Source organism: Eptesicus fuscus, chromosome 10, assembly GCF_027574615.1.
Source record: "Eptesicus fuscus isolate TK198812 chromosome 10, DD_ASM_mEF_20220401, whole genome shotgun sequence".
NCBI classification, from domain to species: Eukaryota; Metazoa; Chordata; class Mammalia; order Chiroptera; family Vespertilionidae; genus Eptesicus; species Eptesicus fuscus.
In genome coordinates, this window is record NC_072482.1 from 24,761,159 (window position 1) to 24,785,255 (window position 24,097).

A 24,097-nucleotide genomic window follows, 5' to 3' on the forward strand; every position below is an offset into this window, starting at 1 on the left:
TGGTGGTCAGTGCGCTCCCATGGGGGAGCGCTGCTCAGCCAGTAGCCGGGCTCACAGCTGGCAAGCGCAGCAGTGGTGGCGGGAGTTTCTCCCACTTCTGCGGCAGTGCTAAGGATGTCAGACTGACAGCTTAGGCCCACTCCCCGGTAAGCCATCAGTCGGACATCTCCAGAGGGCTCCCGGACTGCAAGAGGACTCAGGCAGGGCTGAGGGACTCCCCAGAGTGCATGATTTTCATGCACTGGGCCTCTAGTATTGTTTTATCTATATTCCCTCTCCCTTTCTTCACCACCCTCCTTCCTCCTACAAGTTTCATCTTTTTTTATTCCTGGCTTTTTTAGTAGCCAAAAAGTGCCTTGGTGAGTCAGGGAACTGGGTTGTTATATCACTTCTCTGGATAATAACTATTTTTACAGTGTTTTCTCGTAGAGAATATCATCTGCTATGGTACTTAGAGCAGAATTATTCTACTTCACAGAGTGGTCCAGTGACTGTATTCATATTTTTCATTAAAAAATGCTTAATTTTTATCATTTTTGTTAGTTACTCAAGAACTGAAGTATTTTTTAGAGATTAGTAATAATGATTTTAAAATATAAATCATTTGCCTATCATAAAAAAGCCACAATATGATCTACTGCGCCATAGCCGGTTTGGCTCAGTAGATAGAGCATTGGCCTGTGGACTGAAGGGTCCGGGTTCGATTCGGGTCAAGGGCACATGCCTGGGTTGCGGGCTCAATCCCCAGTAGGGGGCGTGCAGGAGGCAGCCAATCAATGATTCTCTCTCATCATTGATGTTTGTATCTCCCTTTCCCTTCCTCTGAAATCAATAAAAATATACTTTTAAAAATGATCCACTGCCACAAGCTGTTATAAAATAATTTTTCCTGTACAAGACCCACTTTTCTACTGATTTTCTAGAGATTGCTTTACAAAAGCAGAATTGCTACTTATATCCTCTATTTTCTTTGATTTGATCTTGGCAAATATTTCTAGAAAACCGATTTAGCTAGTTATGGCAATAACAAATGACTTAGAGGCTCAACTTTTGGGTTAGCTGATGAGTGGCAAGTAAAGTGAAAGATCTGCCTGTATTTAATATTTGAGAAAGTTTGGATGCAGAAATTCTTACCAAAACATTACCAAACTAAATTCTACAGTAGATTGAAAGGATCATACAACATAATCAAATGGGATTTATTTTGGGGATGTAAGGATGGGTCAACATTTGCAATCAATCCACATGAACACCACAGTGAAAAAAATGAAGGATAAAAATCATATACAGAAAAAGTTTTTGACAAAATTCAACATACATTTATTGTAAAAACCCTAAACGAAGTGGGTATAGAGAGAATGTACCTCAGCATAATTAAGGCCATATATGATAACCCCCCAGGTAACATAATTAACAGTGGAAAGTTGAAAGCTTTTCCTCTGAGATTAGAAACAAGACAAGGATGCCACTTTTATTCAACACTAGAGGCCTAATGTATGAAATTCGTAAAAGGGGCTTGGCCCTCGCAGGCCCAGCTTCATCCGGAAGGTCATCTGGACGATCATTCTGCTGTTTAGTCTAATTAGCATATTAGCTCTATTATATAGGATAGTATTGGAAGTCCTAGCCAGGGCAATTAGACCAGCAAAGAAAAGGCATCCAACTGGAGATAGGAAAGGAGGAAGTAAAACTCAGAATTTGCAGATGATATAATACTATATAGATGGCCCGTGATTTAAGATGGTTTGACTTACTATATTTTGACTTTAGGATGGTGTGAAAGTGATACACATTCAGTAAAAACTGGCTGGGCTAAGCTATGTTTGGTAGGTTAAGTGTATTAAATGCATCTTTTACTTATAATTTTATCCACTTAAGATGAGTTGATTGGGACATAACCCCATTATAAGTCAGGGAACATCTATATATTGAAAATCCTAAAGACTCCAGCAAAAAACAGGACTAATAAATGAATTCACGAGGACAATTATGTAATACCATAGCCAATAAAGGAGAAAAAAAAAAGAAACAGGAACATAAGAGTAGGATTAGACTCTCAAGAAATGCATGTAACAGAGCTGATAAAAATACAAAATAATTATGTTTAAAACAATTAAAAACATAAAAACAAAAAATAAGCTCATATTCATAGTTTTATGTACTTACATAAAAGTATATTTGTACTGACTTAAATCTCTTTTCCCTGTACCATAATAAATCAGACTCAATTTAATCATAAAAAAAATAAATAAATGAATTCATTAAAGTTGCAGGATAAAAAGTTAATATACAGAAGTTTTATACACTAATAACGAACTATCAGAAAAAGAAATTAAGAAAATTCCATTTATAATGGCATCAAAAAGAATAAAATACCTAGGTATATATTTAACCAGGGAGATGAAAGACCTCTACACTGAAAAGTATAAGACATTGGTGAAAGAAATTAAAGAAGGCACAAATAAATGAACAGATAATTTCGTGCACATGTATGGGAAGAATTAATATTATTAAAATGTCCATAGTATCCAGTGCATACACATATTCAATGCAATTCTTATCAAAATTCAAACAGCATTTTTCACAGAACTAGAACAAATCTAAAATTTGTATGGAACCACAAAATACCTCAAATAGCCAAAGCAATCTTGAAAAAGAACAATGTTAGAGACAGCACACTTTCTGATTTCAAACTATATTACAAAGCTAATAATCAAAACAGTATGGTTTTGGCTTAAAAACAGATACATAGATCAATGGAACCAAATAGCCCAGAAATAAACCCACACATATATGGTCAATTAATTTATGACAAAAAAAAATTTTTTTTAATAAGTGGTAGTAGGAAAACTGGACAGCAACATGCAAAAGAAATGAAACTAGACCACTATCTTACACCATGCACAAAAATTAACTCAAAATGTTTGATTACAGACTTGAATGTAAAACCTGAAACCATAAAACTCCTAGAAGAAAACAGGCCCCTTGACATCAGTCTTAGCATTTACTTTCTGATCTGACTCCAAAAGCAAAAATAAACAAGTGGGACTATATCAAACTAAAAAGTTGCACAGCAAAGAAAACCAAAATGAAAAGGCAGTCTACTGAATTGGAGAAGATATTTGCAAATTATATCTTCAATAAGGGGTTAATATCCAAAATGTATAAATAACTAGCAAAAACCACCAATTCAATTAAAAAAGGACAGAGGATATGGACACTTTTCAAAGAAGGCTTACAGATGAACAACAGCCACACTAAAACATGTTCACTATCAGGGAAATGCAAATCACAACCACAATGAGCTATTACCTCACTTCTGTTAGAATGGCTATTATCAAAATGACAAGAAATAAGTGTTAAAGAATATGTAGAGAAAGGGGAACACTCATACACTGTGGGAATGTAAATCGATGCAACCACTATGGAAAACAATATGGAGAGTCCTCAAAAAATTAAAAATAGCACTACTATATGACCTAGCTATTCCACTTCTGAGAATTTGAGAAAAATAAAACCCAAAAAAATACTAATTAAAAAAGATATATGCACCCATATGTTCATTGCTACATTGTTTATAGTAGCCAATGTATAGAAACAACTTGAGTGTCTATTGATGGATGAATAGATAAAGAAAATGTGATACAAACACACGATGAAATAATACTAAGTGAAGTAAGTTAGACAAATACTGTCTGATTTCACTTGTATGTGCAATCTTTTAAAAAATGAAAACAAAACGTAGATACAGAGAACAGGTTGGTGGTTATCAGGGGAAGGGGATTGGGGTTGGAGGATGGATAAAATGAGTGAAGGGGCTTCAATTGTATGGTGACAGTTGGTAACAAGACTTATCTTGGTGATTATTTTGTAGTGTATACAAAGACCAAATTACGTCATATACTTGTAACTAATATAGTGTTATATACCAATTTTATCTCAAAAATTAGTATAAAAATAAGAAAAATATTTGAGAAAATTACTCAAGAGACCTTATTTGAAAAGTTTTATAAAACAGTTTATAGCCAGTTTTTTCAGCATTCAATACCAGTTTGTAATACCAAAGTGGGGTTGGCAAGCATGTGGTACTTAGCTTTCTATTCTATAATACATTTCAGGATTGAGAGTGAATATTTCATGAAATAGGCATTTGTAGATGAGTATTTAAAAGACAGTCCACTCATAAAGTCTTTTCAGTATGCATTCATCAAGACTAGACAAATGAACAGAAATTCAGTTTCTAATAAAATGTCTTTGCGACATAATTAGTTTCCTTTTGAATAAATCTATTAAATATTGAGAAATTACATTTGTGATTGGAAAAGCTAATGATTTTGCTTTCTATATTTAAAATCCACACCAGAAAAGCAGTAGGTCAGGTCTAAGTTGAATAATATTTTTTAAAAATATATTTTATTGATTTTTTATAGAGAGGAAGGGAGAGGGATAGAGAGTTAGAAACATCGATCAGCTGCCTCCTGCACACTCCCTACTGGGTATGTGCCCGCAAGCAAGGTACATGCCCTTGACCGGAATGGAACCTGGGACCCTTTGAGTCCGCAGGCCGATGCTCTATCCACCGAGCCAAACCGGTTAGGGCTAAGTTGAATAATATTTTTAAGTTTTAACTTTTAATTTGACTATATGTACTTTTAATATTTTAAATACATTTTAAAATACAAATCCATACATGTGCTTTGGATTTTTTTAAAGCATATATGTAATTAAAGGAAAATACACATTTATAAGAATGTTTTAGTTAGCCAAATGCATTTTGCTTTAAAATAGTAATGGTGTTTGACATCAGAACTGTGTAAAAATATTTACCCAGTAGCCATTAACCATGTTGAACTGAAAATGACTTGCCCTAATTCTTGCTTACTATCTATTTCTGTTATGTTTGTAAAATAATATAACCTAATCATTGCATTACTAGAGACAAAAATCTAGAGGAAAAATATACAATTTACTAACAGATTATGTTCCTTCTAAATACAAAATTTTCATCTGTCTTTATGAAGGGTATATGTTAAATGTAGTTTTATAAGGCATAAATTAGTGATTTAAACCAAATCCATTACATTTTCAAACAAGAGATTGAGATTCTCAACAGTTTTTGTCTATATACAGTCTTGTTCATTAATAAGTGAAATTTTGTTAATTTTATTACATATGCTGATTGTAGAAATATTAGAAAATAGAATTAAAAAAAGAGAAAACTCTCCAAACATATTTTTAACGTCTTTATTTATACTTGCTAGATTTTACTATATATTTTTAAAAGAATCATTTTTACTTTTTAAAAAAAATAGTTTTTTTATTGATTTCAGAGAGAGGAAGGGAAGGTGATAGAAACATTAATGATGAGAGAAAATCATTGATCAGCTGCTATTGGGGATCGAGCTGGAAACCCGTGCATGTGCCCTGACCAGGGGTCGAATCATAACCTCCTGGTTAGAGGGTTGACACTCAGCCACTGAGCCACACTAGCTGGGCTCTAATAGAAAAAAAAATTTAAATTAATATTTTATTTATTTATTTAAAAAAATTTAGGTTCACAGCAAAATTTAGACATGCATAGCTTCCCCTATTATTAACATCCCCCAGTATAGTGGTACATTTGTTATAATTGGCGAACCTACATTGACCCATCATTATCACCCAAAGTCATTAGAGTTCACTCTTGTAATTCTGTGGCTTTGGACAAATGTATAATGATAGGTATCCACCTTTATAGTATTATACAGAATACTTTTACTGCCCTAACATTTCTTTGTACTTAGCTAATTTACCCCTCTCTCCCTTCCCACAAAGCCCCTGGCAACTACAGATCTTTTTTACTGTCACTATAGTTTTGCCTTGTCCAGAATTCCATATAGTTAGAATCATGCCTTTTTAGATTGGCTTGTTTCCTTTAGTGATATGTATTTCCGTTTCCTTCATGCCTTTTCATGCCTTGATAGCTTGTTTCTTTTCAGCAAGAATAATATTTCATCACCTGGATGTACCACAATTTATTCATTCACCTACTAAAGGATATCTTGGTTGTGTTCAAGTTTTGGCAATTATTCATAAAGCTGCTAATTATACTAGTACAAGTTACTTCACCCCTAACTATTGCTTATTTTATTTGCACGTTTTTCTTAGGAAGATCATATCATCTGTGAACAAAGAGGGATTTATTTCTTCCTTGATTTGTGGTTTAGTGGCTGACATTGACTTGGGAAAATTCTCAGTTATTATTGTTTCACATATATTTGTTCTATCCTTTTTTTCTTCCATTATTCCCATTATGCATATATTATATCTTTTGGAATAGTTTTTGGATATTCTGTTGCATTTTTTAGTCTTTTTTCTCTTTGTTTTTCAGTTTTACAAGTTTCTGTTGACATATCCTTAAGTGCAGAGTGTGCAGTAGCAAGTCTATCAAAGCATTCTTCATTTCGATGAGAGTACTTTTTAAAATCTCTCCAGATTTCTCTTTGGTTCTTTCTTAGGATTTCCATATCACTTACATTACACATCTGTTCTTGCATGTTGCCAGTTTTCCATTAGAGCCCTTAGCATATTAATCAAAGTTGTTTTAAATTCCTGATTTGATTATTCCAGCATCCCTGCCATGTCTGCCATTCTGTGCTTGCTCTGACTCTTCAGACTGTTTTTTGCCTTGTAATTTTTTCTTGAATGGTGGACATGATGTAATAAGTAAAAAAACCTGGTAATTAGGCCTTTAGTAATGTAGTGGTAAGGTATGGGAGAAGTGGTGGCATTCTTTAATCCTGTGATTAGGACTTCATCTTGGTGAGCCTGTGTCCTGGGACTGAACTTCAGCAGTGCTTCTGAGTCCCTCCCCTCAGTGGGGCAAGCTAGTTAGAGGGGCCTGGGTTTGGTTTTTCCCTTCTCCTATGTGGAAAGCTGAAGGGAGTTGAGGTTGGGTATTTCCCTTCCACCAGGTTTGTTAAGCTCTGATAAAACTCTAACAGGTTAGACTCTGGTAAAAGTTTCTCTTGAGCACAGACCTTGTTAAGAAGAGAATGATCTGGCATATTCCTCCCAGCTATTGGAAGCATGAGGGGATTTTTGTCCAGTCTTCACTGTGAGAACCTGGTAGAACTCCTGGAGGTAAATTCACAAAAGTGTGAGGGTTCCCCATGACTGGATCCCCCTGTGATTCTTTGTATCAACCCCCTCCCGGCCCCCCTTCTGCCTGCCCCCCCACCTCAGTACTGTCACCTCACTTTGATGAGTCTAAGAGATGTTGACTTACCAGTTCAGCTCTTTGCTCATTGTTAGGATGGAATGGCAACTTCTACGCTCCTTACATGTTGGATTGGGAACTGGAAGTTAGATCTACTTTTTTAAATCAATAGTTTCTCTTAAGTAAATATGGTTCTGGCATTGCTGAAAAACTAGAGCCAAGAATGTTTGTACTTTCTTACTGTAAATTAATGGCTTGATGGCATTACCTTATAGACTCAGCACAAAGCGATGCCAAACTTTTCAATATCCAGATGATTATAAAGTAAATAAAGATGATAAATGTCCTACCCGCTAGTTTATCTAACTTTGAAAATAAAGGTGCTGGTGTATGATTGGCTGAACTACAAAATAACACATGAAATATAAAATACACAAGACAGTTTCTTAGAAATTTGATAGTGTTAAAGGTAAGTAGTTCTTCAGTGCAACAACTCTTGTAAACGAATATATGTTATCCCAAAGCTAAATTGGTTAAAAGGAATGAAAATTGTTTTTTAATTATAGGGTAATGTTAAGCATAAAGACCATATTGACCATCAGAAGGATAAAGTTGCCTTAACTCTGGCTCGTCTAGCCCGCCATGTTGAAGTGGAGAAACAGCAGAAAGAAGAGAAGAATAGAGCATTCAGGGTATGTGGCTATTTTAATTGGTGTTTTACAAAATTATAGAATTGTTTATAATAAATTTGTAAAGAGAAATTTGTAATAAATGAATAATTGAATCCATGTTCAGCATGGATTCTAGACATCAATTTAGTAGAAATTCATAATAGCTTTTTACATCTCTGTTTTTAGTTTGATGGATTCTGATCCTATATGTATATAGGAAAAAAAAGGCTTACTTTAGTGGATTTTATTTTTGGGAATTAAAAATCATTTGATTACTCAAAGCAGATGAGCAATTAAAGGGTTTCTGGTTACTTTATCACAAGAGTGAAAATTGTTTATCAGGTTTGTATGTATAAGCTGTTGAAAGGTTATTTTCTACTAAATAGAGTGAGTCTACTTTCTCAGATTTCAGCCTGTCCTTTCAGATTAAATTAATTACTAAAAGAAAGAAATTTGAATCAGGGTTGTAGAAGAGCTGCTATGTAGAAAATGAAGCCTAATTTAGAATCTCGTGGGATATATTTTCCTTGACTTGCTTTAGAAAGATCCAAATGAAATTATTTGTAAAACTCCCTCAATATTGATAAATGTCTATTAGGAGTAGAATGTTGATGCGTTGGGTAAAAAAAATAAGCTTCATAGTAGGATTTTAAAAATGGTAATTGAAATCAGGGCTCCTCCAACAGCTATTTTTGCAAGTCACTTACCTTTTATTGACTTTGGGCTTCAATCTGTAAAGGGATAGAGTTGGAGATGATCTCCCAGGTTGGGATAAGTTCTATGATTTTATAATCTTAACATCTGTTTTTTATTCTTTCATTACTTACTCGTTGGTTATTATAAAGGAATGTATATATTTCTATAGCTTGTGTTTTAGTATATCCTAATTTGATATAGAATAAATTAATCTTTAAATTTAGAACTAGGTTTATTTGGAGACATTAACTTTATTATGTCATACCAATTAAATTAGAGCATAGTCTTCTAATTGTATATTTAAAATACTTAAGGGAGAGTGATATTTAAAAAATAGGATTATTTATTTTCTGGCAGAAACATGATTCAATTTTAAGGAAGATTCTTTCCCAAAACTGTGTTAAATGTGTTGCTTATGGGTCATAGGGAAAATCTCTTTGAGAGAGAAATGATTTGCGAGCTGTCCTCCCATTCTGCAGATTTCCTGAGTGATGCTAGCTTCTTTTCCCAGGCAATGTTAATGGACACATCCTATATAATAAAAGGGTAATATGCAAATTGTCTCCTCTACTGGGAGTTCAACTGGAGTTTGACCAGGGGGCGGGGCTGGCCCGCCAACTGTCTGGGGCCCCTCCTCCTGGCTGGCCTGGCCATATCTACCCCACTCGTGCAAGAATTTGTGCACCTGGCCTATAGTCCTATCTAATAAAAGAGCAATATGCAAATTAACCATCACTCTGCTACACCCACAAGCCATGCCCACAAGCCAATCAGGAGTGAGTATGCAAATTAACCCCAACCAAGATGGCTGTGGCCACGGAGCGAGCAGGAGGGAGGCTTGGGATTCCCCGGCGATGGAGGAAGCCAAGCTTTCCACACACCCTGGCGGGCCCAGGCCTCCACTCAAGGCTACAACGTTTCAATTATAGAAGATAAATAAATCCCAACTACACACACACACACACACACACACACACACACACACACACACACACACAAATGACGGCAGCCACGGAGCTGGAGAGAGCAGGAGGCTAGGGTTGCCCCCGGCGATGGAGGAAGCCAAGCTTCTGCAGCCCTGGCCTGTCTTGGCCTCCGCTTAAGGCTACCAAGTTTCAATTATAGAAGATAAATAAATCCCAACAGAAATGGCTGCCTCCACGGAGCGAGCAGGAGGCTTGGCTCCACTCAAGGCTGCAAAGTTTCAATTGTAGAAGATAAATAAATCCCAGATACCAAGGCCTCTGCTTGGGTCACCGGGGGGTGTGGCCGGCCTGCAAACCACCACAGGCCCCTTGCCCAGGCCGCCCCACGCCCCAAGGGAACCTTCACCCTGATCTGGGACACCCTTCAGGGCAAACCAGCTGGCCCCCACCCATGCACCAAGCCTCTATCTAATAAAAGAGTAATATGCAGATTGACCATCACTCCAACACACAAGATGGCTGCTCCCATGTGGTCAAAGATCCTGCCCCCATGTGGACACAAGATGGCCAGCAGGGGAGGGCAGTTGGGAGGGACCAGGCCTGCAAGGGAGGGCAGTTGTAGGCGATCAGGCTGGCAGAGGAGGGAAGTTGGGGGCAACCGGGCCTGCAGGGAAGGGCAGTTGGGGGGTACCCAGGCCTGCAGGGGAGAGCAGTTGGGGGTGACCAGGCCTGCAGGGGAGAGCAGTTAGGGGTGACCAGGCCTGCAGGGGAGGGCAGTTAGGGGCAAACAGGCTGGCAGGGGAGCAGTTAGGCATCAATCAGGCTGGCAGGGGAGTGGTTAGGGGGTGATCAGGCTGACAGGCAGAAGTGGTTAGGGGCAATCAGGAAGGCAGGCAGGCAAGCAGTTGGGAGCCAGCAGTCCTGGATTGTGAGAGGGATGTCCGACTGCCCGTTTAGGCCCGATCTCACTGGGATTGGGCCTAAACGGGCAGTCGGACATCCCTCGAAGGGTCCCAGATTGGAGAGGATGCAGGCTGGGCTGAGGGACCCCACCCCCACCCCCCGTGCACAAATTTCATGCACTGGGCTTCTAGTAGATAATAGAACTTTCATGACGATTTCAGAATCTCATAGTCAGTATGACAACCAAGGGTTTTCTCAAGGAAAGTTTTCACTTCCATCTATGTAAATGTTCATTCGTTATATTAAAGGCTTTACCTTAGCATTGAAGAAAGTTTTTTGAAATTTTTGTTTAACCAACTGTAAAGAATAAATTTATGTTTTCTAAGAGAAGCTGATCATCACAGATGTTTTACCTCATTGCTTGCTATCCATATATGATTTTTTTTGTGGTTGTTCCTATTTGGTTCTCTTTATGGATAAGTTTGTGTGTTTTTTTTAACTAGATGACAGAAAACAAAAACCAACTACCCAGAAAGGAAGATAGTGAAACTGAAATAAAAATAATTCTTGCCCAGCTGGGTGTGGCTCGGTGGTTGAGCATCAACCCAGGAACCAGGAGTTCACTGGTTCAATTCCCTGTCAGGGCACATGCCTAGGTTGCAGACTCAGTCCCCAGTGGGGGGCGTGCAGGAGGCAGCCAATCGATGATCCTCTCTCATCATTTATGTTTCCATCTCTCTCTCTCTCTCCCCGTTCCTCTCTGAAATCAATTTAAAAAATTAAAAAATATAATTCTTGAAAAATTCTAGTGGTTGATAAATAACTCAGACTAAAAATAGATAATATTTGTGAATGGTGTCTCCCTATTAAAGTGGATTGTCCGTCTTCGTGATGTTAAAGGAAAGAAAAAGAAAATTCATTAAAATCTTTGTTGAATAAATCACTTTCAGAAATAATGTGCTGTGCTGACTAGATAACTTGCCACCAGCTTAGCTTATTGGTATTTCAGGAGTTAAGATGATGTGCAAGAAGTGATGTAACCCTAAAGTTTGTGGAAGTAACTTTGTGATATAGAAAAAAGGGTGGTACATTTGGAGATGATTTCAGCCAGCAAATGTTTTTTTAGCATTGACTTAGGCCACAGAGTTAAAATTCTGTTATGAGAAATGGCAAAGAACATTTTTTTTAAAACTTAAAAATAAATTATTGGCATTGTTTAAAATAAGTAGGCTACTAGCTGGCATGCAGTAATATTTAACACCAACATGGTAATTTAATTTACGAGTTTTTATTGTGATAGATTTTTGTAAGGAATGTCAATATATCATGTTTAATTTTGTAAATAAGAAAAAAATCTTTATAGCCCCCTGGAAGTTTGCCATATTGTTTTCTTTGGATAGACTATCTTGGTTTCCCATAGTGTGTTATTCAGAACACTGATCCTGTAGGATACACTTTGAAAAAAAGTAATAAGTGATTTGCTAAGTTGGGATACTGCATACTCTATGAATGAAAAATCACAGGCACATTATAGTACCTTAAGGCTTTGGAAGTCCTGCAGTAAAGGAACCTTTTAAACTTGATATTAAAACCAATGTTTCTATACTTACTTAAGTTGATACAGAGCATTTTTTAATATATATAACGCATATTAACATCTTTGAGAATATGTCTTATATGGCTGTGTTTGAATAATATTGTAAGATTTTTTTCAGATGAAAATTTTGAATCTCCCTGTCCTTCTACTTACTCTTCCTGACAGAAGATCCTATTATTGCTAACTAGGCCATTCATTATTCTGACCTATGTCTTGAAAATCTAATGTTCATGAATTTGTCATTTCTTGTTAAGAATATAAGCTTTTTGAGACACAATACTGTTTAAGTGCATGGATCCTACAATCTGATTACAAGAGTTTAAATCCTGGAATTGTTATTTATCCTTGGGCAATTTATTTGACCTTGGTTTACTTCAGTTCCCCATTATAAAATGGAACAATAGCCCTAGCTGGTTTGGTTCAGTGGATAGAGCGTTGGCCTGTGGACTGAAGGGTCCCAGGTTCAATTCTGGACAAGTTGCTGGTTCGGTCCCCAGTGGGGGGTGTGCAGGAGGCAGCCAATTGATGATTCTCTCTCATCATTGATGTTTCTCATCTCTCTCCCCCTCTCCCTTTTTCTCAAAAATCAATAAAAAAATATATTAAAAAAATAAAATAAAATGGGAACAATAGTACCTATCACAGAGTTATTGTGAGAATTAAATCTAAAATGCTTTTACAACAGTTCCTCACATGGTAGGTGGTAAATAAGTGTTAATTGTTAGGTACAACATGATTAGAGAATATGCAAGTAGATTTATAGGTAATATAACTAGAAAGATTTAGAGACTCTTAATCAGGGTTCCTCAAACTTTTTAAACAGGGGGCCAGTTCACCGTCCCTCAGACCGTTGGAGGGCCGGACTATAGTTTAAAAAAAACTATGAACAAATTCCTATGCACACTGCACATATCTTATTTTGAAGTAAAAAAACAAAACGGCAAAAACACCCGCATGTGGCCCACGGGCCGTAGTTTGAGGACGCCTGCTCTTAATAGTCTGAAGTATATAATTTAGTGGTTTGCACTGGCCTGCTGCCTGTTTTGTAAATAAATTTTTATTGGAACATAGCCATGCCCATTTGTTTGCATATTATCTATGGCTGCTTTCATGCTACAGTAGCAGAGTTGAGTAGTTGCAATAGAGACTGTATGGGCTACAAAGCCTAAAATATTTGCTATCTGGCCCTTTATGGAAAAAGTTTGCCAACCCTTGATCTAGGTGGCAATAAATGCTTTATATTGGCACATATTAAGTACTAATAAGTGTCTGCTCAAAGTAATACTATTCACTAAACAAATATTTAATAGGCTTCTCTTCACTTCATACTGTACAAGGTGGGGCAAAAGTAGCATTATTATTAATTATTGTATTATTTTCCATATGAGTAACTATAAACCTACTTTGCCCCACCCTGTATAAGAAAAATAGGGGGAAAAAGTACAAAAGTTTAAAAATGCAACTAATCGTTCATATCTCCATCCCGAGATCTAGCCATTGAATTTAATATATTTATTTTCAGCCTTTTCCCCCTCTGCAGATAAAGTTATACATATCTTGAAATTAATCTTTGTTTATATTGGGCCTTATTTGTTTTATACTACTTGGTGGCTTGTTTGATACCAAAAGTATGTTTCTACTTCATTAAAAAAGTGGTTAGTGTTTCTATTGACTTTAATGAAATGTACTTACCGTAATTTACTTAACCAGTGCCCTGTTGTTGAAGATATAGGTTGTAGTGAACTTTGTGTAGATATAGATAACATTAGATCAACATGTTAGAGCATGAACCTTTGTTTTGGGACCTAGTTGTGGAGTTCCAAGGATAAAGAGTAATCATAATCAGTATTTACTAATCACTGATATGTCAAAATCTTTTCTCAAGGAAACCAGATTAGTAATCATAGTTGATTGATTTTTTTTTTCTTAATATCCTTAGGAAAAAGTTGATTTTCAGCATGCTCATGGGTTGCAAGAATTGGAATTTATTCGAGGACATTCTGATACAGAAGCAGCAAAACTGTGTGTGGACCAGTGGCTAAAAATGCCAGGTATTCTTTAAAGATGAGTGGAACATGAAGGTTACCTAGCTTTCCTACAGTTTTAAGACATTATGTTCATTTATTTGGTTGCTAATGAATATATAAAGTATTGACATTTAATTTTAGTGAATCTTAATAATGGCCTACTTTACCAATTACCTTCCTACTTTGGCAAAAGTATATTTTGAGTGTTAAGTAGTATAAGTCATCCTTGAGCTCATTAGATATTGCTCATTTAATCATTTATAATTTCATAGTTATTACATGAAATAGTACATGTGTATATGGGAGGTTGTGTAACAGGTTACTTGAGGTCAGGAAAAGCTTCTCTGAGGAAATGGAATTTAAGCTAGATTTAAAGGATGAGTGTTTACTTATTTGTCAGTGCAGCCTGTGTAGATATTCTGTAAGTGTCCACATGGAGGCTCATCTAAAGCATTGGGTAGCATCTTCTTCACTAACTCTTTGCAGACCTGACATTCCTGAAATCTCACTATAAAACATTTTCCCTTACTAGATAATTTGTGGAATTTTTAAAAGCTAGTAGGACTGTCCCACCATGGCAACTTTTCTAGTCTGTCTTGTAGAAGACCCACTAAACCCTTAAAGGCTTGGGATATCCACAGAAACCTTAGTTGTGGATTTAATTCAGCAGGAGGCTTAATTGCAAAAAGTCATTAAAATATCTAAATATCTATTTAGAAATGCATGCAATGCTCAACTTTGAACCTGGATATCTTGTTCTAAAGTTAGTTTTTAGAGGGCTTTCTAAAAATAGAGTCAAACTACGACCTATAAAATAATTAGAGTAATTTGTAGATATTTTGACACTTGGCCACTCCCTGAAACTATATTTCCTTATTGCCACCTAATCTTGTTTGTGCTTGGTAAATTCCAACTTCACCCCATCCTCCTTTTTAAATACCTTTTCCTCTTTTTTTCTTCTTACTTGCCTGTGGGATTAGCCCCACAACACTAGAGGCTGCTAGGTTTATTTATTCTACATAAGTTTGGTTGCTTAGCGTTCTTTGATTCCACTGTGCTTCATTCATTTCTCATATAGTTTTTACCCTGTGCTCTGTGGGAATGGAGACCAATGCTTATTAATCCTATTTTGTGTCCATGCCTAAAAAGAATGCTCAGCATAGAGATGCTCAATAAATATTAGTTGAATATTATACCAAAGGAGGCTATATAAATGTTTGCACATGAACACAGAAAACAAGCCTAGAACTTGGGTTCCAAATGTGACTTCATTCAGCTCTGTAAAAGAATTGCTTGGTATTCCAGATCTATTTTAGCAAAAGAGACTTAGAAATTATGGTAACTGGTTTTGCTTTTTGGAGTGTTCTTTTAAGGCTATGTTTATTTTAAAAATATTTTTTGAGCCCTGCTGGCATGGCTCAGTGGTTGAGCATCAACCTATGAACCAGAAGGTCATGGTTCCGGATCAGGGCATATGCCTATGTAGCGGGCTTGATCCCCAGTGAGGGGCGTGAAGGAGGCAGCTGATCAGTGATTCTCTCTCATGATTGATGTCTCTATTTCTCCCTCTCCCTCTCTGAAATCAATAAAAAAATATTTTTTTAAAAAAATCTTTTTTGATAAGCATTAATTTCTCAGTAGTTGTTAATGATTAGCTCTTTGGTTTCACCTTACCTGCATCAGAATCACCTGGGAGCTTTTAAATACATGCCTGGGCCTCACCCCAGAGATAGAGCATCTGTAGTTTTGAGAGGATTCCTAGATGATTTTGATAGGAAAATGGACTGAAACTACAATGCTTCATCACATCTAAGATCTCTTCTAAAAACCATTTATCTCATATGAATCTAACACTTTCAAGTCCTGTCTAGAATGGTTTGGTGCCAGTAATAGGCCCCTTTAGGCCTAATCCAGATCGTCAGAATATTTTAATTCATTGTAAATTGAATGCATGAGCATCTGTTTGTATATTTACCTGAGCAGGCCAAGTGGGAACAAATGAGTCAGTTAGCTGTGTGTTCTTACATATTTTTAGGTCACACCTGGTTCTTTGGTAGCTGATAAGCTTGAGCCTGGAGTTTAGGTCTTTAATTATGCTCTTTTCATGTGATTGTTTCATCTTTTTTGCTTGGTCCTTGCAACACTGTAAAACTGAAATTTGGGATCTATTGCTAGAACAGCTGCTTTAGTGTTGGGCTATATTTGGTATGGGTATTTATCTTTCCCAAATGGGCTTTAGAGAATGTTGGGATCTTTGAAGAGTGTTTAGCTGAGGAAAACAGAGATGACAGTTGTATCCTTTAATTTTAAAAAAGTGAGATTCTACTTCTCAGTAACATTAAGGGACTCATTCAATCTATTCCAAATTATCCAACTATTATAATTCAGTTTTTTATTAGAAGTAATTTAAGTACTTTATAATTACTCTAACTTTAGAAATCTATCTTTTATAGACCTTTACAGTTAGGCCAGTTTGCATACATTTCAATACTTAATAACTTAAAAACTGCACTCTCTATACTATTTAAGGAAAAGAGCTGTTTAAATTTCTTTGTACTTTGCCTTTCCATGGGTAAAGCTTATTTTCTTTCAATTGATTGTTTTCTCTATTAGCCAGAGCCTCTGTTTGGCCAAATAAAGGTCATAATGTACGACATCTGGAATGTGGATGGACAATAAATAAAAATTGTCCTAATCTGACTGCATTAAAAATTTAAAGATAAAAAGGTATATTGTCATTTACTGCCTCTTTAAGATTAAAATATGTTTAATGCTGTGCTGTTCATTGTTTGTTGGCTGAACACATAAGTGTTTTGGCAGCTTTTAGTAGTGGTTCTCTCCCCTCCCCTCCCCCTAGAAGGACTAAAAGAGCAGAAAGGCAGTTGAAACCTTAAGTATATATAACTATTTGGAGATCTTAAAACTAGATGATGTTAAAGGAATAAAATTTTCTAGTTAAATGCTTAAGGGCTTTGTAGAAACTGTCATAAAGATACCCAACCACCCTGGCTGGTGTGGCTCAGTTGGTTGGAGTGTTGACCCATACACCAAAAGGTCGTAGGTTTGATTCCCAGTCAAGGCACATACCCATCCAGGTTTCGGGTTCCATCTCCCATCGGATGCATGCGGAAGGCAGCCGATTGATGCTTTTCTCTCACATATTGTTGTTTCTCCTCTTTCTCTCTCTTTTTGTCTCTTTCTCCCCCTTCATCTCTCTCAAATCAATTTTAAAAATAGTATTAAAAAAATACCTAGTTTTCTGTTGTATGAAATATTTAAGACATCTAATTGAAACAGTCCACAAGAAATAATAATAAGAGAAACAATAATCAAACTATCTTCATATTAGAATCCTCCTATCATGTATTGGGAGTTCTGTGGGAACAAAATTTGGCCAGGGATATTAGTGTCAAAGATTGTATGATTGTAAGACCAAGATTATAAAGAAAGAAAAGGGAAGAAGAATGAACCAGAATAAGAGGGAATTAATTAAGAGAAGGTAATGATGGGCAAACTGTTTTCTAATTGGCTTTGAAAGGAGAAAAAGGGAAAAGACAAAATAGGATAAATTGGAAGAAGAGAGATAACAAGTAAATCTCTGCTTTGTGTTCTATAAATGTTATTACTGAAACCTGTATAACTTGATGTCCAGGTTGGAGCTGATTGATCAATAGCTGGATTCCTCAAAAAGTATCACTTATTCTCCTTCCCTCCTTGTCCTCTCCACTTCTCTTGCCCTCTCAGTTGCATTGTTTAACATAATTTTTATAGAACCCAGATCCTCTATAATATAGCTATACCTTATAATATGTTTAAGATAGCTAAAAGAGAAAATAAGAGTTAGAAGATAAGATCTTTGCAAACATATAAATGAAAAGAAGGGAGGTAAGGGTTCTGTAGAGCAACTGATTTTCTAATGCATTTGATCTTTGATATTTCTTGGGTGTTGAATTTAAGGAAACAGATTTTTTTTTTCCCTCAAGAGAAGGCTAGTTGGAGATGTTAACTGCTTTTCTTTTCCCAAATAACTATTTACTTTTAGGTTACTGTATCTTTTATAAGAAAGCTTATAAATATTTAATTAATGATGCATGTGGTTGATTTTTCATTGTTTTGTCATAATTTTGATTACCAGTCCAAAGGACAAATATCTGAAATAAAGACTTAAGAATTTATATCCAATGATGCAGGACTCAAAGCAGGAACAATTAATTCTGGAACAAAAAGCTCATTCCGAAGAGGAGGCCAAATGCAGGTGTCTGGGAAAGCAATTTCATGTCCCATAATGCACTGTAATAAGGAATTTGATAATGGGCACCTTCTCTTAGGACATTTGAAAAGGTAAGTGTGATGTTCAGAATAGTGGACACTGAAGGTCAAGTGAGTTACGAAGTGATTTCATAAAATGAAAGCATGATGTCCCTCTGCCATTGTAATTATAGGTTTATATTTCAAATTCACATTGTTTTGTGTTGTTAAGATGTAATTATTTACAATTACATCCTTTAGGTGTCCTAGAAAGTGTGGTGAAGTTAGATTCTTCTAGTGATATTTTATCTTTAAAGGCATGTGGCCTTTAAATATGTATTTGTTCCTAATATTCTCATAAAATTTTGAATAGATTTTTTGCACTGCTATGCAATTGGATCAGTGTTAGAGAAATCTAGCCCATAAATGCAAATTTCAAAAGACATAAAGCACTTACAGATATTTAGTCTACTAGTAGCTAATATGGCATTGCAAAAATAAATGCTAAAGACAAATAAAATGTAGCCAAATTAATGATAAATATTTTGCTTATGAAACCTATCTTATTAACGTACTGCACTTTTGAATATTAGAGCATGAGAAAGTAAATATCAAGGAAGACGGTATTAAAGTCTTCAAACATTCTTATCTTCACAATCCCCTTCTAATAGTTTAAAGATGTCTCACCCTACTTAAGCCTTGCCTTACCAAGAGAGATTTCTAGAGGGAGCTTCAGTGGTCTGCGAATAAGTGGACAGCATACTGTATCTGAACTACTTTAAAAAGTCTTCGAGGCAGTTTAAAATGACACAAATTTTTAATATGGTTAAATGAACATTAAAAGGATTAAAAGCCATTTTTAGGAATCAGATGTGTCAGAAATCTTGACTTGAGATTATTATTCCAGTGGTTCATTTAAATTATTTGTGAGCTTTATGGAAAATAAGGCAAAAGAAAAGATGATGGCTCTGTAGTTTCAAACTGGAAATTTACCAGTTTGGCAAGACATGCCTGAATTTATTTTATTGGATCTTGAGTACTTTTATGAAATGTTAAGCTAACTGTAGGTCACTGTATGAAAGGATTGCATGCCTTAATGAGAACCACTTGATATTTCCTGAATATGAAGAACATAATTTAATATTTTAGTAGGAAAGTGTGAATTCTGAATATGTGTATGTGTGTTTATTTAGCTTAACAAATGAAACTAAATAGTGCTGCCCCTAGAATGTGGGCTTTTCTAATGTTACCTCTCTTTTGCCAAGTAGGTTTGATCACTCTCCGTGTGATCCAACAATTACACTACATGGACCTTCCATCAATTCCTTTGCTTGTGTAGTATGTTATAAAAATTTTGTTACTCAACAACAATATAAGGAACACCTTTTTTCTAAGGTAAGAGCATGTCCTAAGTTAAGAGTAGGCATTATTTTTCTTGCTGCTCTTAAGCTTGCAATCCCCAATGATACACATAAGGATCAAAATTCTGATTGTTTATGAAGAGCAAAATGATTTGGAACATTAAACTGTTGTGGGCAGGCAAACTTGATAGGTGAAAATCAGCAGTCCTAAAGATTACCATAGAAACCCTACTTTTTATGGAGTTGCTTTATGAAATTAACGTACCTTGTTTAAGATGCTCTGTGAGTTAATCACATGATGAGAACTAGAACCTTCTTAAATCCACTGCTTTTCACTGCATGTTGAACTGTTGGAGCTATATAGTGTCTAACAATTCTTTTATTAATGTTAGTATTAAGAAATAGATCTAGTACTTAAAAGGCTGTGCTATGTAACTCTTATTGCTATATCTCAAGGGACATATACAAGTACTTGTACTATAGAACTCTGTAATAAGTATACCATGTTTGATATTAGATATAGCTCTCAACAAATACTACTTATTGCTTATTCTTTGGAGTGTGTCACAAAGACATTTCCTTTAAACTAGTTTCCTTTAAACTAGTATGCAGTTTCCTATCTTGAATCAGCCAGAAGAGGTCGCTAGAAGATCATATACCACTGATTTCTATTTTGTAAGGCTCACATTCTTTAATGAGAGTGGAATTATCTACAGTTTGCATTATTTGTCTTGCTTCCTTACCCTTTTCCTTTCATCTCCAATTTCTTCCATCTAGACTAGTGCTTATCAAACTTTAATGTGCACACGAATCACTTGGGAATCAAACTTTAATGTACATATGAATCACTTGTTACAAAATGAAAATTATGACTCAATAAATCTGAGGTGGGGCCTTAGATTCAGGATTTCTAACAAGCTTCTAGATGATGCCGGTGCTGCTGGGTTACACTTTGAGTAGTAAGTCTAGTGTTTCTTGAACATTAAAGTCATCCAATGGGTCTGATACTAGATAGCTTCCTGTCTTTCTCCCATTTTGGTGGTGGTAGTGGTAGTGGTGATAGATGTACTGTAAGCTTCAGTGTGCCTCAAGGTCACTTGCGGGTCAATAGGTACTACCACTGTTTCTCATTCTGTTCCTAGGGCCATTCTGTCATCAAAGGTTATTTTCCCCACCTTGCTATCCTATTCTTCCCAATCCTAGGAAACCAGTAAACTACTTTCTGTCTCTCTGGTTTTGTCTTTTCTGGACATTTCATATAAATGGAATAATAGAATATGTACCCTTTTTGTGACAAGATTCTTTCACTTACCATAATGTTTTTAAGGCTTATCTGTGTTACAGAATGTATCAGTACTTTATTCCTAGAGGAAGGGAGAGGGAGAGATAGAAACATCAATGGTGAGAGAGAATCATTGATTGGCTGCCTCCCACATGCCCCCCACTGGGAATCGAGCCCACAACCCGGGCATGTGCACTGGGACCCTTCAGTCCATTGTATGGATATATGCCACATTTTGTTTATCAATTCATCTAGTTGATAAACACTTGGGTTGTTTTCACTTTGGCTATTGTGAATAATGCTACTATAAACAAGCATGCAAGTCTTTGTGGGGATATATGTATTCACTTCTCAGAGGTGAATATTAGGGCATATGATAATTATGTTTAATTTTTTGAAGAACTGCCAAATTGTTATGTAATTATTATACCATGTCACCTTCCCACTAGCAATGTATGCAGCTCTAATTTCTTCTTATTTTTATTAATTTTAGAGAGAAAGAGAAACATCACTTATTTATGCATTCATTGGTTGCTTCTTTTTTTTTTTTTATATATTCCTTTTTTTTTTTTCATTGGTTGCTTCTTGTATGTGCCCTGACCAGGGGTCAAACCCACAACTTTGGTATATTAGGACCATGTTCTAACTAACTGAGCTACCTGGCTAGGGTCTAATTTCTTTACATCCTTGTCAATACTTACTATTTGTCTTTTAAAATAGCTATTTTAGTGGGTATGAAGTAGTATTTCATTGTTGTCCTAGTCTTTTATATATATATATATATATATATATACAAAATTTTATGATGTATGTTATTTTAATGTAACCAGAAATATAATAGTAAAATTAATTTAGCACTTTAACTTACCAGACATTCTGTTTCCCATTCCTTCCTCTAGTTTGTAGATGGTATTTGCAAATATGCTACATTTATATAACAGTTATATTCCAGTAAAATTTTATGTTGAACCACATTTTCTATTAAACAAACCATTTAAATGAGCATTATATAGAATACATTTATAACTCAGAATTGAACTAAAAATTATTTTATTTTTTTAGTTTAGAGGTCGTCATTAGGGGTCATTTGAATAAATTGGTGGTTAATAAATGCTTGTAGTGCTCTTAACTTTTAGAACCTTCTAATGAAATACAAAATAACTTCCCAGTGTAATCTTTTGTGTGGCACTTGCCAAATTAAAATGGGATGGAGAATAGTGGAAAGAGCATAGAATTTGTAACCAAAGATATAAAGCTGTATTTGGATGGTAGTTTTGTCTCTTCTATGGTAACACCTTGGTTGGGGGAATGGTAATTTTGTTGACTTAATCTAAATTTCAATTTTCTTATTTATAAATGAATAGATTAATATTTCATGGGATTATTATAAGAATTAAATGGAAAAGCACACTTTGAATCCTAATATGGTGCTTACTTGACATGTACTTAATATAAATGTAAATTTACGGTTCCTCCTCTTGTTGCATCTCATAAGACTACACAAACTACTTTGATATCCCTAATGTAAATTTAAGATAATAAATTTAAGAAGACACAACTTTTAAGGCTGTTACTCTAAAACCATTAACAAATTTGGGGATAAAGGAGGCTCTTACTAAGTTTGGAAACTTAGATGCTAAAAAAAGACATACCTGTTTCACTATATCAAAATTTTAAAGTGAGCATATACAGAATTCATTAACAGATGTTTGAAAATATTTGCAAAATAGAGGATTGGACAAAGAGATTTGATAATGAAGTTGACCAAAAGGAGAGAAAACAAAACCATGAAATATGAGGATAAAGAATATGAATAAGCATTCTACAAAATGTGGAATATCCACAGAATTGTATGAATAAATGCTCAGACTCCCTAGTAGACAGGAAATGCAATTAAAGTAACAATGAGTATCATAACATCTGTCAGACTGCAAAAATAATAGCTATTGCTGCCAGGCTAGGAGATACGTGAATTGGTAGAGCCATTTTGAAAAGCAAGCATACAACATCTTTTAATATTCAAAGAATATGCCTTTTAACCCAATAGGACCACTGATAATGAGAGAAAGCACCTATAAATAAAGATATATACTCAAGGATGTTTACAACATTATTGTTTATAGTGGCAAAAAATAAGGCCTCAGAATGAGTACTTGACTAAATCATAGTAGATCCACAGATGGAGTAGTTGACAATTATTAAGAACAAAGTTATACCAGTTGCATTTTAGGGCTTTCCATTAGATATTGTGGAATAAGAAAACTAAGAGACAGAAGAGTAAGTTGAAAATATTTGATAAAACAATGGCAATCCCCCTTGTATGTTTCTTGGTATATGTAAAATTTTAAGCATGGAGCTATTTGTGGATAAATACATATTTGTAAACAAAGGTTATATTGCAGAGTACATTGAACAAAGTAAAACTTTAGAAAAAGTGTATATGATGTGAAAACATTTATGCATTTATATAATATTGCGTATGGGTATGTACGGAAAAATACATAGAAAGGAAATATACTTGTATATTATTGTCATAGAAAGATTGTTATAATTGTTTTCAAGGAAAATAATTAAAAAATTTTATATATGGGACCTCATTCATGAGAACAGCTCCATTGTTCACTCAGGGAAGAAGTTTTCGTGTTAAAAACTGATAGAGAATATTCCAGATAATAAATATTTTGAAAGTTAATTTTAAGAATTTGAATATTGGTTGATTTTGTCTATAATTCAGCTTTGCCTTATGTTTTAGGAAGCTGCAGATGATGGACATAAAAACAACCTTCTTCCTCAGATTATTCAGTGTTTTGCATGTCCAAATTGCTTCCTTCTTTTTAGCGGCAAGGATGAGTGTATGAAGCACATGTCTGGAAAGAATCATTTCCATCAGCGTTTTAAACTGGGTGGTATGTTCTCTGAAAATTATTAGACCACTTTAATTTTTGCTAAATTTCCATACTTCTGAGATAATTTTTGAGGTTTCTTATCCTCATACTAGTATGCAAACTGTAAAAGTGAAACATTTTTAATTCTTTTTTTAGAGAAAAGATTCTCAATATTTACCTGTACCTAAGAATAAGGTTTACTTTGAGAAATGAAAAGAAACTTGGGAAGAAAACATTTATTTAGAATAATGTTTTTGCATACATGATATCTGGGAATTTGGGTGTTTTTCCACATCTTTTGTA

General features: G+C 35.2%; 1 protein-coding gene across 2 annotated transcripts in view; it reads left to right on the forward strand.

Moving 5' to 3' along the window:
- Positions 1 to 24,097, forward strand: part of ZNF451 (zinc finger protein 451) — a 78,812-nt gene that overhangs the window by 21,309 nt on the left and 33,406 nt on the right. For both annotated transcript variants that reach the window (XM_028147335.2, XM_028147383.2), the window contains 5 exons: positions 7,765 to 7,890; positions 13,931 to 14,042; positions 18,209 to 18,359; positions 19,535 to 19,661; positions 23,662 to 23,815. In XM_028147335.2, coding sequence (XP_028003136.2) covers positions 7,765 to 7,890; positions 13,931 to 14,042; positions 18,209 to 18,359; positions 19,535 to 19,661; positions 23,662 to 23,815 — 670 coding nt within the window. The remainder of the gene's footprint in view (positions 1 to 7,764; positions 7,891 to 13,930; positions 14,043 to 18,208; positions 18,360 to 19,534; positions 19,662 to 23,661; positions 23,816 to 24,097) is intronic.